At 38.3% G+C, this 17537-nt stretch overlaps 1 protein-coding gene across 16 annotated transcripts in view; it reads right to left on the bottom strand.

Moving 5' to 3' along the window:
* Positions 1–17537, bottom strand: part of Dock10 (dedicator of cytokinesis 10) — a 266509-nt gene that overhangs the window by 170184 nt on the left and 78788 nt on the right. For 2 of the 16 annotated variants that reach the window (XM_063237244.1, XM_063237246.1), the window contains exon 1: positions 4442–4709. The exons of 12 other annotated variants lie outside the window; for them this stretch is intronic. In XM_063237244.1, the coding sequence (XP_063093314.1) occupies positions 4442–4546 (105 nt within the window). In that variant the 5' untranslated portion in view covers positions 4547–4709. Of the gene's footprint in view, positions 1–3653; positions 3672–4441; positions 4710–17537 lie in introns of those variants that run through there. 2 more of the 16 variants (XM_013157550.3, XM_063237248.1) reach the window with 2 other exon arrangements.

The following is a 17537-nucleotide window of genomic DNA, read 5'->3' as shown; positions in this document are numbered from 1 at the left end:
TACATGGAAGTACATAATTCAGCTCACCCCGAATCCTATGTGGTCTACTCTGTCAGTAAAAAAGATGGTTATGAAAGCACAAAAAGAGGCAAAGCATTGTTTGTGTTCCTGTTTCTTGTTAGGAATGATATAATGAATACCAATAATTCTTGGGTTGGTATCCACATTAGAAATTGCCACTAACTGAGGGAATCTTTAAAATCAAAAAGCTTTTCATCAATGAGAAATGAATAGTTATTGGGAGCCTGACCTTAGTTCTCCTATACTATGACACTCTCTTTTCATGACACATGGTCTACACTCTGGTCAGATACATGGCTCTCTCCTGCTGTCATTTTTCTCCTCCTTTAGCAGTTAGCTTTAGGGAAACTGAGGTCAGTGCTGCAGCCAGTTCCAAGTACATGCTGGATGCAGCTTCTCTGCTACTCCCTTGTGCCTGAGCTAGCTGCTGCCTCTGCTGCAGCCCACACCCAGAATCCTCTGACTTATGCTCCCCTAGATTCTTGGGCCAGTTGAAGCTGTGAAGCATACTTCTCCATTTCTGTGGTCCTGGTTGAACTCACTCTCTTTTTCTATTTCTGCTTCTTTGTGTTCTTCAAGTTGCTCGTTTATAAATTTCATTCATGCTAGCTGTTGTGTTTCAACTCAGATGAATTTTAATTCATCTTCCTGCAGCCCTCTTCTGAGACCTGAGAGCCCACCTGTCTTTCCTTTCAACCAAATAGCTCAATCTACAAGGGTTGAAGTAGGCAGTCCCCTCTCAATGGCTGTGAACAGCAATGAGTGACAGTAAAGAAGCACATCTGAGCAGGGATGGAGTCTGCTCATATTGACATGGAAGAACAGAGGCTAACACATCAACCTGAAAGGCACAACAACATAGTCAGGACATATGTTGAAGCCATTCGCATTAGATCATTTTTCTATTGAAGAATTTTCAAGCATATCAAAAGGTGTCTAAAAACTTTGCTATCCTTTGTGAATTGATGGTTTATAAACCAGTAACAACTTAGACACAAATATCATTTATTTTTTAAAGTTCTGCATTTTTTTCTGGGCAGATAACTGACATAAAACCTCAATGTAATTGTGTAATCCTTCTAAATTAGGACATGAAATTTGGAAAGGAAGTTATCTTTTTATTGATTTCCTTTGTACCAGAGATAATATTAAATAATTCTGGTAAAACATGAAAATAGAAAGGCAGTTAAAAAGAAAGCTATCAACCGTAAGACACTATACATATTTCGGAGATAAGGGGAAGTAGTTCTACTTGATGATCTAGCAAGTTAGTTTCATTTTCCTTGAACCTTCCTCATAATACAATTGTGCGCTCTAAACTGTATACTGTTTGTGATAAATGGATTAAAATATATCGAGGTATTTTTTGTCAACATATTTGGAAATTGTATTAACAATAGAAACTTCCAACACAGTTGAAATTTCAAACATAGCTTTAGACAGCATTTGAGGAAAACAGAGTACACAGAATTGTTAGTAGAACTCAAGAAATCCTAAGATTTGGGTTGCATATTTAGGAAGTCACAGGGTTCTCAATACTAGGATACAAGTGTATTAGTTCTGTAATTTCTAAATTTGCTGTAGAGCAAGAATTGGTTCAAAATACATATGTTCATTACAAAAATTGATAATCTGTGGTAATTATCTGTAGCCATCATTATTTCTCCTTTCACTATAACATCTAAGTATTTCTGAAAGTTTAAAAGTAATTATTCTCTTGTTCTCTAACTTTACCTTCAGCCTTGTGGCCATCTTTGGGTAATCTTGTGACTTGAAACTGTTTTTCTCTAACTGTCTATTAAGTAGACTTCAAAGTCAATCTAGGGATGTCAATTTAAGTTTTAGAAAGGTTAGATGAATGTGCTGTGGAAAGTTCAGTCTGGCTTTGGATGAGTTTCTGCTAAATTGTGTCTAAAGAAGGGAAGAAAAAACATGCTGTTTTCGAGGTAAACCTCATCAACCCGGAAAGATCTGGGAACCCAGAACAAGATGCTTGACACAACCTGCAAATGTCTGCTGCGGGGCTTTGTTAACAAGAGGGCTCTCAGGATGAAATTCGTTGGCCAGGGCCTTCAACTGTAGTCAGTGAAAAGACAGTACATCAACTGGAACTGTGTCCCCTCTCCTTTCTCCTTTGGCTTTCAAAACACTATACAACATTTTAAGATTTTCACAGCATCCTAAGCATGTTCAGCAGGCACATTATCCAATCTAATTCAAATAAGCAATCCTAAAACCAAATAGGGGTTTCCTCAGAAGAGGAAACTCAAGCTCAGAGTGATTTAATTAACTGTCCAGGAGTGTGTCTGTGTCAGAGTCAGACAGAATGACCCTAAAATCCAGCAGCCCAGTTACTTGTTTCACTTTCTTGGACACTGTTTTCCAAAGTGAAAACCATATCTTAGCATAATACTTCAAAATGGAATAAACAATCCTCTACTCAGTAGAAGAGACAGCCTGTGAAAGTAGATATCCCTATCTAAAGGAGACCAAAACCAGGCAACTGTAGCAGGAAAGTCCCCAGTGCCTTCCAGAGAAGAAAGCTAATCACTGTATGAATGATCTTAATTAAATTTGAATGCATTGCTACTTAATGTGTGAGAAAATACTGTGTCCTTACTGGCTGCTTTTCCCATAGTACTCAGAAGCAATACATTCAAATTCAATTAAGATAATTCAAAGAGCGATTAGCTTCATTATACTGTGAGACACTGGAGATTGTTCTTTTGCCAATCCTGTATGTGCTGTGTACATAGAATAGACATGTTCTTCTCCTGCATGTTGTGCCTTTACGCAATCGCAAAATATGTGAATCTCAGGGTGACATAACCCTTGGGACCCCTAAATTCCAAAGACAGAAAAACCGTAGAGACATTATGCTTTGAATTGGTGTCAAGGTTAAAATAATCTCAAGCCAAACCAATTTCTGAAACAATTACACTTTTTAACAGGTTGAAGGTAAACAGCTGGTAAGGGTTTTATGGAGTCATCAAGAGATCACAAACTGGACTCCTACTTCTGGTAAATGATGAACAAAATCTTGATCCAGGACTCTCTCTATATTCTGGTTGGGACATAGTAAGTAAAAGACCTCAGCTCTACAGGCATAAAGCAGACAGGCTCAATCATGTGTATTCACTAACAGCAGACATGCAGCTCTGAGGCAGAAGGTGAACAAACAACATCAATCCTAGCAGCCAGGACTCCGATAAAACCTGTTACTACTAAATTATCAAAAAATAACTCTATAAAGAGAGTTATTAACTCAAGGCAGTATTCTTGTTCATAGTTTTAGCCTGTAAAGTGACTATTCATATTCATAAATTACAATTCATGAATTATCTTTGATGTATGCATAACTTTTAAGAGCCACTTCTATTTCTAGATAATAGACTTTTATATTAAAATGATTTTTTCTTCCCTTTTTTATGACCAGACCTGTGGTTTCAACCAAGCAAAATGAACGTTTGATAATGTTTGAGGATTTTTTTTATCTCTCACAATTGAGAAGAGGCTGCCTGTAGCATTAAATACCAGGAATATTGCTAAGTATCTTACCATCTCAAAACAATCCTACAAAAAAGAATTCTCAGATCACAAACAAAGGGGGTGCTGAGGTTGAGAAATCTTACCATAAAGTAAGCAAAGCTTGATCCATTCTGCAAACATGATCTGTCTTCTAAAATGAGCTACCACTACTGTTGCTGTGACCATTTGTCATATGCAATGGGCCTTCTGGTGTACATACTCTGGTGAAATACTACAGCAGTGGGTCTGACATTCAACTGTCAGTGGTTCTTACGGACAAAAATCTAGAGTCCTGTAAGAAGTACATGTTTCCAGAGACCTCTTAGCAAAGAATAAGACACAAATATTGGAACCTATAAAACAATACCAAATGTTTTAAAACTAAACAGTATCAACTATAAATCTTTCTGAGCTATGCTACTTATTTTTTCTTCTATATTTTGGATTGTACTTTATAAGAATTTTAAAATAAATTAGTATATTATGAAAACAGAGCATCGACCTTTAAAAAAAACATAGCTATATACACATGACCGAGTTCTTCATTTATACAATTATAGGCTTTTTAAAATAAAAGAAATAACTGCTCCACAAATAACAACTTGTACCACAGTTTAAAGATAACCTTATAAGAATTCCAAATATTCTAGTAATGCTATACTTATTTAAACCCTCTATCAGTAGTTTGAAACGTTAACTGTAGCTTGAAAATAATATGACTTTAAAATAATGATGCAAGTAAAATAGGATAATTATGAGTCAAACCGAATTTTCTGTTTTATACAAGACTTTGCCCAGGAGCTTAGGTTAGAAAACTACTTGAGAGCTGAACCTTTTCAAAGAAAACACTGAAGAAAAGATAAAAAGCAAAGTGTGATCTTCAGATACCTACAGAACTAAATTTGTGGATTTCTTCTGGATTTACTCTCTTCATCGTCCGGCGCTTCTTCTTGAATTCACTGGGCTCCCGTTTAAAAACCTTCCCTCGAAAGCTCATTTTATTCAACGTTCAATCGTAAAATATTTTGAAAATGCTAATGTCCTTAAGCTTTTTTCTCTCTGAAGCTTCACCAAGCCGTGGAAAAAAATCTTGTCTCCTCCAGTAAAAAGGGAAATGCTCATGCTGTGTTAATACAACAGAAAGGAAAGGAAAACCAGTGAGCTACCACTTCCTGTGAGTAGCTCACTACCAGCTGTCCAACTACTGCTTTTTGCATAGATTCTCTCTAACCACCTGCTTAAACGCAAGACAAAAACACAAAATGACTTCAGACATTTAGAAGACTTGATCATTGCTACATAAACCATGTGATGGGAAAATTACCCAGGGAACCAAATCAATACTGAACCAAAGAGGTAACTGACTATAAGACTTCATATCTAACACTAAGACAGCCACACAAACTTTGTAATTATGTCAGATATGAAAGATACCGTGTAATAAAAAGACAGAGAATTCTATTTAAACAAATTGCTCATGCAACTAGTCTTCCAGATGATTGCTTAAGGGACAAGAAGATATTAGAAAAAATACTGGTTAACTAAATGAATAAATTATGCTTTGCTAAGGTTTTATATCCAGACATAGACACTTTGTCAAATATTACAAAAAACCAAATCATTAATGCTCTCATCTTTAGGTTTTCTCTCATTCTCTCTGGGGTTACATAAAAATGCAATTCTCTCCTTGAGCCCATCTGGATATTCCTTTCTGTTTTGGTTTTTTCCTACTGTATTAAGTAGCTGTACAGTAACGCAACTGGATAGCTTATTTATTTATTTTACTTATGGTCTGTCTTCTTTCATAGGGTTCAATATTGCAATGGACTGGAAATTTTATTTGCTTCATTTCATTAGTCAGTTTAGTATCTAGATGTATATAATCTATAAACAAAGGTAGAATGTGAGCATGTGCTTAGTTTTTTCCTACCAGATGAATAAGCCGAGAAACACTGGAGGCCACAGCAGTGGGCCATTCTTTTTTCCCTGAAAATGACTAGATTTTGTTCAAGCAAATACTGAACCCAGGGCTGGAGCGAATTCATACAGCCTTATACTATCAAGCAATGATCAGTGCCAGGCAAATAGCAGGCATTCTGGTCATCTTAGCCTAAGCATGAAGACTGAGAAAGTTTCTTTTAAGAACTACACTGCATCTATGCAGATTTTTCAGATGTAATTTTTTATGTCTGCCTTGGTTCACTTGATTCCCAGGTATCAGATTCATCTTGATTTGAATGGCCAGATACAGTAGTATTCAACAATCTTTTTTGGATAATGTTCTCATTTGAGACTTTAATAAAAATATAAACTCACCACACACACACACACCAAAAAAAAAAAAACACCCCAAAAAACAAACAACAACAACAACAACAACAACAAAAACCAGTTCTGTAAACATGGCCGCAGATTACAAACTGTGAAGCTCTTTCATGGACTTCAGCACTGATGGGACCCTAAATTCCTGAGTCATGGTTTTGAAGATAAGCACATCACTTTATAGAAAAGCACTTAACAATCCTGAGAAACTCATAGGTGACTTCCTCCATTTCTAATTTTGCATCTAGCTTGTTTTCATTTCTATTTAGGTGCCATGATTCTTTATCCTGGAGTCCCTGCCACTCTTCACATTCTTCAAAATGAGATTGACTCATTTCTCAAATTTCTCAGCTATTAATCACGGCTCCCTTAAGTACTGGCAAAAGGAGGCATTCCCAGGAAGCATAGAAGGGTTCAGATAGGACTTGTGGTGCCTGAAAAGGAGGAGAAAATCCTATAGCACAGCAAAGGGTCCCATGGAAGGGCACTCTTGGGGGCTTCGGGGTTTTTATATTCTTTGTTTTTAGATCAATTTAGCTTCCCCAGCATTCTGTGAGGTGCCCCACACCATTCCAACAAAGTTTTCCTCTGTTTATGTCCAGATACGTGTTGGGAATTGAAAAATCAAAAGATAAAAAGATCTGGCAATTATCACCAACCCAGTTTGTCAGAAGAAAATACACAGAGAATAATATAAAGTCCAGTCCTAGAGCCTATACTCTTAGCAGGAAAGCAGAGAGGTGGAACTTTTCCACATGTGCATGTGAAATACACAGACCCAATGCCGATTCAAGTCTGGCTCTGTTCTGTTCAGTAGATAAAATTTTCGATAGGAGAAATAAAGTGTCAGAAACGGTTCTAGCACTATGTACTAGTTTTCTGCTTCTGCTGGGACAAATTATCAGACATGCCAACGCTTAATCAACCCCCACTTACTATCTCATACATATCATGGGCAAGAAATCTGAGACCAGTAGAGCTCTGTTGATTCTCTACAGGAATCTCCTAAACTGAAATCTGCATCTCCTTTAGGCTCTAGAGGAGATTGGTCTTGGCTTCACGGAATTTTGTTCAAAAGATTCATTCCTTGTAGTTGCAGAACTGTGTTGGTTCTCTCTTTGCTGTCTGTGAGTCAAAAGTCATTCTGAGCTTCTAAAAGCTGCCTGTATTCCTTCACTATTGGTCACTTGCTAAGCCAGGTGGAGCCTGCTGAATCCCCTTCAAGGCAGTCTGAACTTCATAGCTTACATCTGCAATTCACTCTACTGAGCTCGGTATTTGACTAAATAACCAGAGAGTCTTTGGGGAGACTCTCTCTTACAATACTGTCTACTGTCTACTCTCTCTTAAAATACTGTCCTGGACATTGTGTGTGTGTGTGTGTGTGTGTGTGTGTGTGTGTGTGTGTGTCTATGCATAGTGTGTGTTATAAAAATAATTTTGACAACAAGAATGTACTAAAAAAAAAAAAAAGTGCAGGTAGTATAAAAGCTTGGCCTTTAAGTGTGGTTCCCACTCAGCAGTGGGGGCTGGGATCCAGATTGCCATAGAGTTAAGAAATGAGTAGGAGGAAACAGAAATTCGGTTATAGATCATTTACCCAAAAACTAGTGAAATAAAGGTGATAAAAAAGGTTCGTGAGAACCAAAAATATTGGAAGAGAAGAAGACAAACAATGGTGGAGATATAATCAATTACACAAACACAGAAAACAAAGGTGATAAGCTAAAGGCAGTAAATTATGAGAACATTCTTTCTAAAATATTCAATTATGTGTTAAAGTAGCCTATGATAATCATGCTCAATTATGCAGACTACCCAATTTGTAAGTGACACTATCATATAACCTAAGAAACAAGGGGATGGCTTTCACTGGCAAAATATCTGAATTCACTCCATAAAAATGACTTGAACAGTACCATTAGGAATTTAGAGTAACTTGAAACTTCATGGTTAAGTAAACGTGATTTCATACTTGGTTTCACAAATTCTAAGTTGAGCAGTTGGTAAAGCACCTTCTATTCATTTCCAGTTGCCTTATTTACAATCTCCTAATTCCATCTTATCTTATGACTTGTTTTGAGATTTTCAGTTTTTGCTGTGATCACTTCCTTAATGCTGGTGAATGCTTCGATAACTCATTTTATTTTTCCTCTCCCATTTCCAATAGATTTCCCCTCTTCCCACCCATGAATTTGCTGCACAAACTTTTTCTGGTAGGGAAAAAATCAAGGCTGGTCCTCAGAGTCCCAGCAGGCTTTGCACAGCATGGATAAAGGAATAGGAGTAAAGAGTAGCTACTCAGCCTTCACTGTGGTCGCTTCTGAGTGTGACCTGGGTAGAAGAACTCCTAAAGTTAGTAGCACCGCGGTGGCGGTGGTGATGGTGATGGTGGAAACTACTTCCTGTGAAAAAGGTCAACTCAACTGAACAGCTCCAAGTTACTAATGAGAAAAGAGATTTCACTAAAGGTGCTAAAATGAGCACAACAAAGTCTCATATTTCTACAAGGATTTTTCCTGTCAATAAAAACTCTATTTCGAATAGCATTCATCATATAAAAGTTTTAAAGATTTCATCACTGCAACTATATGTTACCTTGCTTTGAATATGAGTATCACTTACTAATTTGTAAATACCATGAAAATCACACAGTATATGGGTTTTGTGGAAAAATTAATTAGATTACAAAATAACAGTATCACATCTGTTTTATTCTGTGCTTGTTTTTTTTTCCATACAAGGATGTTGCTTTTACAAAGAGAACCCAATGAAACATTCTCACCAACTTAATTCTGATGAAAAAATAACTAAGTCAATGCCAAGCTCTGAGTATGGAAGCACTGTTTTTCAAACTAGTGATCCGTTGGATCAGACTGTTAGGCTGGGTCCACTCTAAATCATTTCTTTAATGGTGAAACCGTGCATTTGTGCCTTTTAAGGAGTCTCCAAAGCTAACACAACACTTGGATTTAACCATGAATCCCTTGCTCATGGAAATGGAATAACCAAGGGTCTCCATTTTTCAATTAAAAGCTTCATGTTCTTTAGAGCACTAACTGGTGATTTCCTTGATTTAGCTGTACACACCAGAGACATTCTTGACCTTTTGATGTGTGGCAGTTTAAGGTCCCCAATTTACAGACTAGTTAGCTTCTCATCTGTTTTGCAACCTACAGGTACTCAAGAAGAAGTGAAACAGCGGGGAAACAAGGATTAGATTCCTCTAACAAGGGTAGCCCCACCTAGTTGGTCTGGTTTGGGGGACTGTTGTTCTCTGCTTGGCCTGTGGCAGGTTTTCCAGTGATAAAGAGGGCGCTGGGATACAGCACCACCCACAGTCCGAGTGGGAAGAAGATGGTACAGAAACCAATGCACAGAAATACAAGAAAGCAGGAATTAAGAGGCAAATTCTTCAGTGCATACAAGAATCACATGGAAATTTGTTAAAAATATGAATTCCTGGGTTGTCTGCAAGATCTTGACAAGTTTGAAGGGGACTCTGTAATCTGGTTTTATAATGAGCAGTTAAATGATGCTTTTGTTCTTTAATTTTTTCTGATACCGGGAATCAAACTCAGGACCTTGTGCTTCCAGGCAGGCGCTTATCACAGAGCTAAATCCTCAGCCCTAAATGATGCTTTTGAAAGACTGCTACACAGATTATACCTTGAGCAACAAAGACTGACAAACTGGTTTACAAAATAGTTTTCCTAGGCAGAAAAATCATGTATAGTAACATCCTCTGTACCACCTCTTAGTACAATATTTTTTTAGCAGACTGTTTCATTTACAAAATCAAATATCCTCTTTTCCCAATGTATATGCAATTGCATGCAATCATTTGGATCATGCTGTTCATTTGGGAGAAAACGCTGAAAACTGGGCCTCCGACCTGCTTTTCCAGCTTCCCCCTCTACCTACTCCATTCCTCATTAATTTCACTTCACTTCCTCTTCATGAGAAACTTTTTTCTTGGACTTTTGTAGATATGGTCGTGTTTGTTCTGTCTATCAGTTATGATATGACTCAAGTTTCCTTAGACACAGGGTCACTGGCATTTGAGCCAGAGCATTTGTTGTTGTTGTTGGGGGGATCCTGAGACTTCAAGATATTTAGTGGCATCTCTTGCTGGCCACTACCCACTAGATGCCAACAGCAAACACCTCCCCCCCCCACCACACACCACTCTGCCCAAGTCCCCAGTTGTGACTGCCAAGCCACCAGTGTCTTCAGACATTGCCAAAAGTTCCCTGAGGATGGAGGAGGCTCAAAATCCCCAACCTCCATCCCAGGGTCTAAACTCAATGTTTCTTTGAAGATGGTTTTCAGGGTCAGTGATCTGGAAGATGCTGGGTACTTCATTTTATATCTGGATTAGCCCCTTGAGAGCTGAGCTGATCTGCTGAAAAGAACTCCAGACCTACTGGCTTTCTGGTCAATGTCTCATCTCACTTCTTCTTGTGCCTCAGAATGCCATCATCCAAATTTGTCCATGTGACTAGGTTTCTGTTTCTGCTCTGGCCTGTCTCCATTAAAATGCATCTATTACTTGCCTGGAAAAGCTATGAAGCCATTATAATCTTCAGGAACTTGGAATAATGTCTTGGAAAAGGAAAGCTGGACTAGGCAAGGCTCCAAGGAACTAGAGATGAAGATAAGCACCATAAGGATATAGTGGGGAGTGTGGTGTTTGGCTCTGTGAGTAAGATCTCTGTGCTGGATGGATACAGTCAGGTCCAGTTTGGTTCGGGTCTTCTTGCTCATTTGCAAGTGGCCTCTAGGCAAATGACCCTGTCCTATAAGGATAATCAAAATACCTATCTCATTAGCTGTTAGGAGCTTCATAAGAGAATGCATGTAAAGCACTTAGCATATTGCTTGGAATGTAATACTAGAAGTAAATTTGATTAAGAAGCAATTCTTTTGAGCAGGTGGTCTCAATTGGGGTTCCTAAACTATGTGTTAGGGTACGGGGTGGTCCTAGATATTTGTATACTATGCCTAAGGAAGAGAAGGAAGAGGCAGAGGTGCACAAAGGAAACCCATTGATTTAAAAGTGGCAGCAGCGGGGACAAGATGTGCCAGAAACAAAGGGAGTAGCCAGAAGGCCCACTTGGTTTGGACACAGATACTGAGGTTAATAGTCCCTCCTCCCCTGCACACTTGACCCTCCCACAACTGACCTCTGTGCGCTCATTGTCTTGCAACACTGGTTATTTCATTTTTAAATCCTCTCTGTGCACAACTACAAAAGGTTCTAATTATCCTATTTCTGTCATCTCCTTTCAACCCACACAAAAGGCTCAAATGCCAAGGAAGTTTAGAAAGCCATGTTTTAACCAATATCATATGCTTTTATATCTTTTCATGGTTACTTCTCTGCCTAAGCAGGAGTGTAAGTTCCCAGAGCAATAAACAGTATGGTCTTTATGTCTCAACTGTGCTGAGTTTTCTACTGGCATGCGGCAAATACCAACATTATAATTACCAACTTCATGTTGTGAAGAGGAAAAGGACCTCACACTCTTTTTGTCCGTCTTCCCCTCGACTCTTTTCCTAACTTTCCAAGGACACTGGAAGGTATGGAAGTACACTGACAAAGAGACATTTAATCTGACTTGGTTCTCTTTTATGAGGATGTTATGGATTGGGAAAGATATCTGCTATCTCAATAGAATCAAAAGAGCTTTAGCAGAATTCAAAATTGGCATCCCTCTTGTTTTAGTTGGCACTAAGGGACATATTTTCAGAAATTGGTTTTGAAGTTGTGTTCACTTCTCATATTTTATGCTTATAAGTACTGAATGGAGGCTGGCACTGATTTCTTTTATTTTTGTCTATTTATTTATTTTTTCCTTTAGGCAAAGTGCCTCTCTGTGCCCAGTGAGAAGAGTCTTGGAAACAGTCAGCAGCCCTGTAATCAGGAGTCAGGACATTCACTGATAGACTAAGTGACCCTGGATAAAACAGTAACATCTTTAAACCTCTTTGGCTTAAAAGCTATTTTCACATATAGTATTTTATGTTTGTGCATGTGTTTAAATTCAATAACTTGGACCATGCATTTTCAGATAAATAAGTAGACACAAAAAATAAGCCTTTTCTTTTTTTTTTTCTCTTTTTAATGTGCACCTTCTCACTAGATGGCATCGTCCTTGTCTGTAGACAGAGGATCCAAAAGAATTTGGGCACTGTTTTCACACCCACTTAATTTCTCAATATTATCTTGGTTAAATCTATGATATTCAGATTTTAAAAAACATATCCTGGTGGGGAAGGAGAACAAGAAGCCAACAAGAAGTTAAGACCTCCTGTGAGTCAGCACCATGCTTAGGCTGACCAGGGGACAGTCAGACACCAGCCCTCTCTTGTGAGTCAGCGCCATTTGCAGACTATGCGAGAGGAGAACAAGAAGTCAATAAAAAGTTAAGACCTCTTGTGAGCTGGTCCCATACATGGGCTGACTGAGGGGAAGCCAGACACCAGTGCCTTCTGATATATGGGCAGGGAGAGAAGAAGAGCCAACTTTCCTCACTCCAGGCCCATAAGTGTCCAGCTGATTTGGAGTAACACAGGCTGCACTGATAGCTAACGAGATAAAATACAACTTAATGCTTGTAGTGTTTAGTGTTTCACTGACTTTGCAGGTCTAAATTTGGTAGTCTGATCATCCATTCAGAGGATAACAATATGCAGTGTAGCATGTATGGGGGATCTCCTTCTGAAGATGGTGGTCATTGCTAATTCCATATTATCTTGTATCAAATCCTATATATTCTCATTGTTTTGTTTGGTTGGGTTTTATTCTGTTTTATCTTGCTTGATTTTATTATATCCAATGCCATGGGTGGCTATTTCAAAGATAACAAGATATATTATGGTAGCCATTTTGAATTTACTATTATCTTGTTCTGAGGTCTTGTATTGCATTCATTGTTTTGTTTTTATTGGTTCTATTATATTTCTGTTTTGTTTGATTTTACTATGCCTGAAGGTATGGGCAGCTATTCTGAAAACAACAAGAGGCATTATGATAACCATTGTTGATTTCCTATTATATTGTTTTGAAATCTTTGTCACTTACATAGTCTTGTTTTGATTGGCTTAAAAACATATCCTTATTTTTTGCCTTGAATATAGCTTCAGAATAGAAGCCAACCTAAGCTTTTTAATCTATTAGAGAAAAGGGCAGAGTGTAAGTGGATGTGACATTAACTTCTCTGTCCTGTAATGGCATTGGGCATTGGTTTTCCTGTAGATAACATTTTTTCTCTTGCCTTCCAGGGCATCACATGTGTGCCCTAAGCCTACCTTTACCCACCAGACCGTTCTTCTAGTAACTTGAGTTTTAAGAGAAAATGACATGGGGACAAAAAAGCAGTCACCGTCTATACCAGGGACAGTGTCTTGAGTTTTGTGCATTATTACTATTATTGCCATTGTGGTTGTTACTGCACCCTGTTAAGATTCCTGAGATCTGCATCTGAGCCTTTCTTTCATTTTGATGAGCTATCCCTCCCTACCCTTAGGTCACTTTCATTTTGCAACAATAAAAGTGTGACCATTTACTTATTTATTCCACAAATCAATAATGATACTGTACCAAGTACAGTACACGTTGGTTTACAAACCTGTCTGCTTGCAAAAAATTTAGTGTGTGAACAGCAGCACTGGGCAAATTTTCCTTGTGTTTTCAAACTCCACATCAGGTAACAACTGTGGCTATGTTCCCCATGATTATAGAATGAATTAAGTTCTTGAATTGAGGTACCACCATATTTAGGATAACCAAAGGCTAAAATAACTCTTTTGCCTCTATAGAACTTAGAGGAGACAGTTTGACAAATGTTGTGACTGGAGATTTGCATTAGAAAACACTAAAAATCAATCCAAAAAAAAATCTCGGCAGATGCGGGGGGGGGGGGGCAGGAAGAGAGAAGCCAGTTCACTTTTCTCATGAGTCAGCAGAGGCCATGCTGGGTCTGGGATGAGCACATCAAGAAGCTAGTATGAGCTTCCTGTAGGCTGCACAAAACAAGTGGGACCCAGGTAGAGAGAAGCCAGGTCTCCTTTCCTGTGAGCTGACTGGCGCACAGGCTGAATATCAAAAAACACTATCCCCTCACCCCTACCCCTTATAACAAACCAGTTGGTTCAGAGGACAGGCTGTTGATAGTAACTGAAGTACAAAACAACTAAATGCTTGTATTATTCGACTGACTTTGTAGGACTAAGCCCAGTAGTCTGAACAGCTTTTGGGAGGATGACAGTATGCAATGTGACAAATATGCGGGATTTCCTTATGTCTTGTTTTTGAAATTCAACTTTGTACTGTTTTTATTTTGTTCTAATTTATTATTTTGTTTTATTCAATGCTCTCTTTTGATTCATTTTATTCTGTTTTGTTTTATTTGATTTTACTATGTCTGAGGAAATGAACAACTATTGTGTATTATGGTAGCCATTGTTGATAAGCTATTGTCCTGTTTTGAAGTTATGTAGCACTTTCACTGCTTTGTTTTGATTGGCTTTACTCTGTTTTGTATTGTTGGGTTTTATTCTCTTTACAATAAAAAAACGCATTATCTTTTTTTCAAGTACTGTAATCTCCCCCTGACTAAAATAAACAAACCCCAGCAAAACAGAACAAACAAAAAGCCCATTACATTTCCGTCCAAAACCTTTTCCAGGTGGCATTATCATCATGGTTATAACGTCCTCACCCATCTAGGTGATAAATTTGGGGACTCTATTGTCATTTTCAACATGTCAGGTCTGGTCCGTCAACTGTCTAATTAGATCACCATTCTAATGGTAACATATAAAAGATTTACTATGTCAACTAAAATCGAGAAATTCTAGATAGAACAAAACTAAACAGATTCACTCTGCAGAATTCCTCAGAGCTGTGAATTTCCAGTAATGCCATGGGAATCTCTCAGAGAGTGTCTACTGTGCAATACTTCCCACACTTATTTTTGCACAGAAATACTTATTTTATATCACAGCTTGGGAAGTTGTGCCTGCAACAGACATACATAGTGAGAGACATAATAAGACTGAATTTAAAATGTTTTAGTGAAGGGATGACAGAAGCAACTTTTCGGGGATGGATAGGAATTGTTTTAGGTTGATGTGAGAAAACAGGACAGTGCCAGGTTGCAAGGTTGTTGATCCAGGGAAAGGACATGGTGGCTGGCTGATGGGAGTTGGGCCAAGATCCCTGCACCTGCCTCAGTGTTGACCAGTTCCTCTGAGAGCACCAAGCAAATAACCCGTCTCTACCCAGAATCACCATTCACTGCAATAGGGCCAAGGTCACTGCACACATCCATTAGTGAGGCACATAAACAAATGACTGGCCTGAAATGGACAAAAAGGACATTTATTTATTTAGCCTTGGGTTTTGTCTTAGTTACTCTTCTCTCCTTGATGAGACAAAATACTCAGCCTTCACAAGTTAAGGGAGCAAAGGTTTATTTAGCTCACAGTTTCTGGAGGTTTCAGTGCATCATTTGCTGGCTCCAAGGCAGGGTGGCATGGCACACAGGCAGCTCATTGCAGCAGAAGACAGGAGTGTATGGAGTATGAGACAAGCCTCTTTCTGTCTCTTATATTTTATCCAGTCCACTGTGATTTGGGTGGTACCAATCAAACCAGTGGACTGATCCAGCAATCACCCACCCTTAATCCCAGCATTGCGCTAGGAATCAGTCACACATTCTAGATTTAGCCACTACCACTGCCCCCCAAAATCAAAAAGAAACTCTACGACTGCAGAGGCTATGGGAGGACATCTAGATGCAAACTATAACAGGTTTGTTGGACCTCTGTGAAACTTCATCTTCGTGGGGTGAGCTGTGGATAAATTTCGATGTTTGCTTACTAAGCCTTGGTTAAGCACTGTATTCAGCATGGAAAATGATTCACAGCCCAATGGAGGTGAAAATATGCAATATCTGAGTCTACTTTTCACTCTAGCCCCAGTAATAGCTGCTTATATCTCTGGTCTGGTTTGTAAACAGATTTCTGACATTATTTATTCCTTTTGATGCATTAATTTCCATACTCTATACTTCCACTTCAGCATTATGTTGCCAAAAATTAAATTAAGTGCCAGCTATTTATGACTACATTCGCCTTTTATTGTTTTACAGTCAAAAAGGACAGTCTGATTTGTTATTATTCAATTACACTATGGAAATCTTTCTGAATTAGGAGCCAGAGTGCACATTTCTGGAAGTCAAAATAGAATCTTTAGCCCTACATTTAATATCAAAATCATTTTCCACACATGTCAGCTAAACAAATTATAATGTGTTGCAAGCAATGTAGCTCTCACTGCTTCCTTGAAGTTAGAACATTGAATTAAGTGAAATTAATAAAAATTTATAAGAGAATGACAGTCAGGAAGCCTAGGACTCAACTTGGTCTGATAAATTATAGTTTTTCTACTGAAAGTATTTTTAAATATTAGAATTCATTGCCAACATTTAAAATTTTGTAGGTTTAAAAATTTTAAAAATACCTGTTTCCAGTACCTAATGATTACATGTATCTTGGGGAATTGGTCCAGGTACACAGCACATCTTAATTCTTCTTACAGTCTTACCCTTTTCCCTACATACCCCCCCCCTCCCAGGCAGGGAGTTCTGCTGTTGCTATTCCTCTGGTTTTACAACAGAGACTTGGCTACTATCTTCCCTTAAAAAAAATCAAGACCTGATTTATGCTGATCTCACTTTGTGATGGGAAAACTTGTGCCCTACCTCAACTGTGCCTAGAACATTTGAGGTACCTTACCTTTTCTAGATGCTCTGCTTCCTACCTTGATGAAATTGTCTAACCTGCTTGAATTATTCCCATTATGGCCTGCAGGCATTTCTAAGACACTTAACTTAAAGTCACACTTAAGTTCATATCTGTTGATCTGACTATTGTGTCCGTGAGTCCAATCCACAGACACCCAGTGCACCCAATTCCACACTTCGCAAGAAAAAATGTTGATAAGGATAGATAATCCTGAAACAGGAAGAAGGGGAATGCCCCTATGTTTTCCTAAAATGTGAAACCAAGTAACTGAAACGTTTGAGTTACTCTCACAATAGAATGAGAAATCTGTACTTTAGTAACAGCAGCAGCAGTAGCAACAACAACATAGGATTATTATGGCTGAGAAGGGCAAAAGTCAAAGTTATAATGAATTTCTGAAATTTGCCAGAGCAAATTCAAGTCCATTTTTCTCCAATTACTTTTATACAATATTAATAATGATCAACTACCAAATGCCCAGGCTTGTATTTAAAGATCTGTAAAATGTAATAAGGCTGGCCATTCTTTTAGGGATCACAAGGTTACGCTTAACTCAGGATATAAGCATTTTCAACACCTCTCTTTTTTTTTTATTTCAAATGCTATTTGTTTGGAATGCTGAAGAATTCAGGTTCAATATGTAAACAACTGTAGGGAAAGACTGTAATGCTCACTTTGTTGATGAGCCAAGCAGAATAGGGCAGAGAAGGGTCAGGCAAGCAAAGGGTACTCAGTGTGTGTGTAGTGTGTGGGATTCAACCAGAGGAATCTCAGGGACACACAGTTTCTTTGATCTTGCCTGTTCACACTTTGACAATTTGCTCTGGAGTTTTATAAAAGAGCCACAAGCT

Source organism: Cavia porcellus, unplaced genomic scaffold (genome assembly GCF_034190915.1).
Source record: "Cavia porcellus strain 051 isolate PalLab524CR breed Dunkin Hartley unplaced genomic scaffold, mCavPor4.1 scaffold_26, whole genome shotgun sequence".
NCBI classification, from domain to species: Eukaryota; Metazoa; Chordata; class Mammalia; order Rodentia; family Caviidae; genus Cavia; species Cavia porcellus.
Note: the sequence above shows the minus strand (reverse complement) of the source record. Positions and strands in the feature narration are given on the sequence as shown.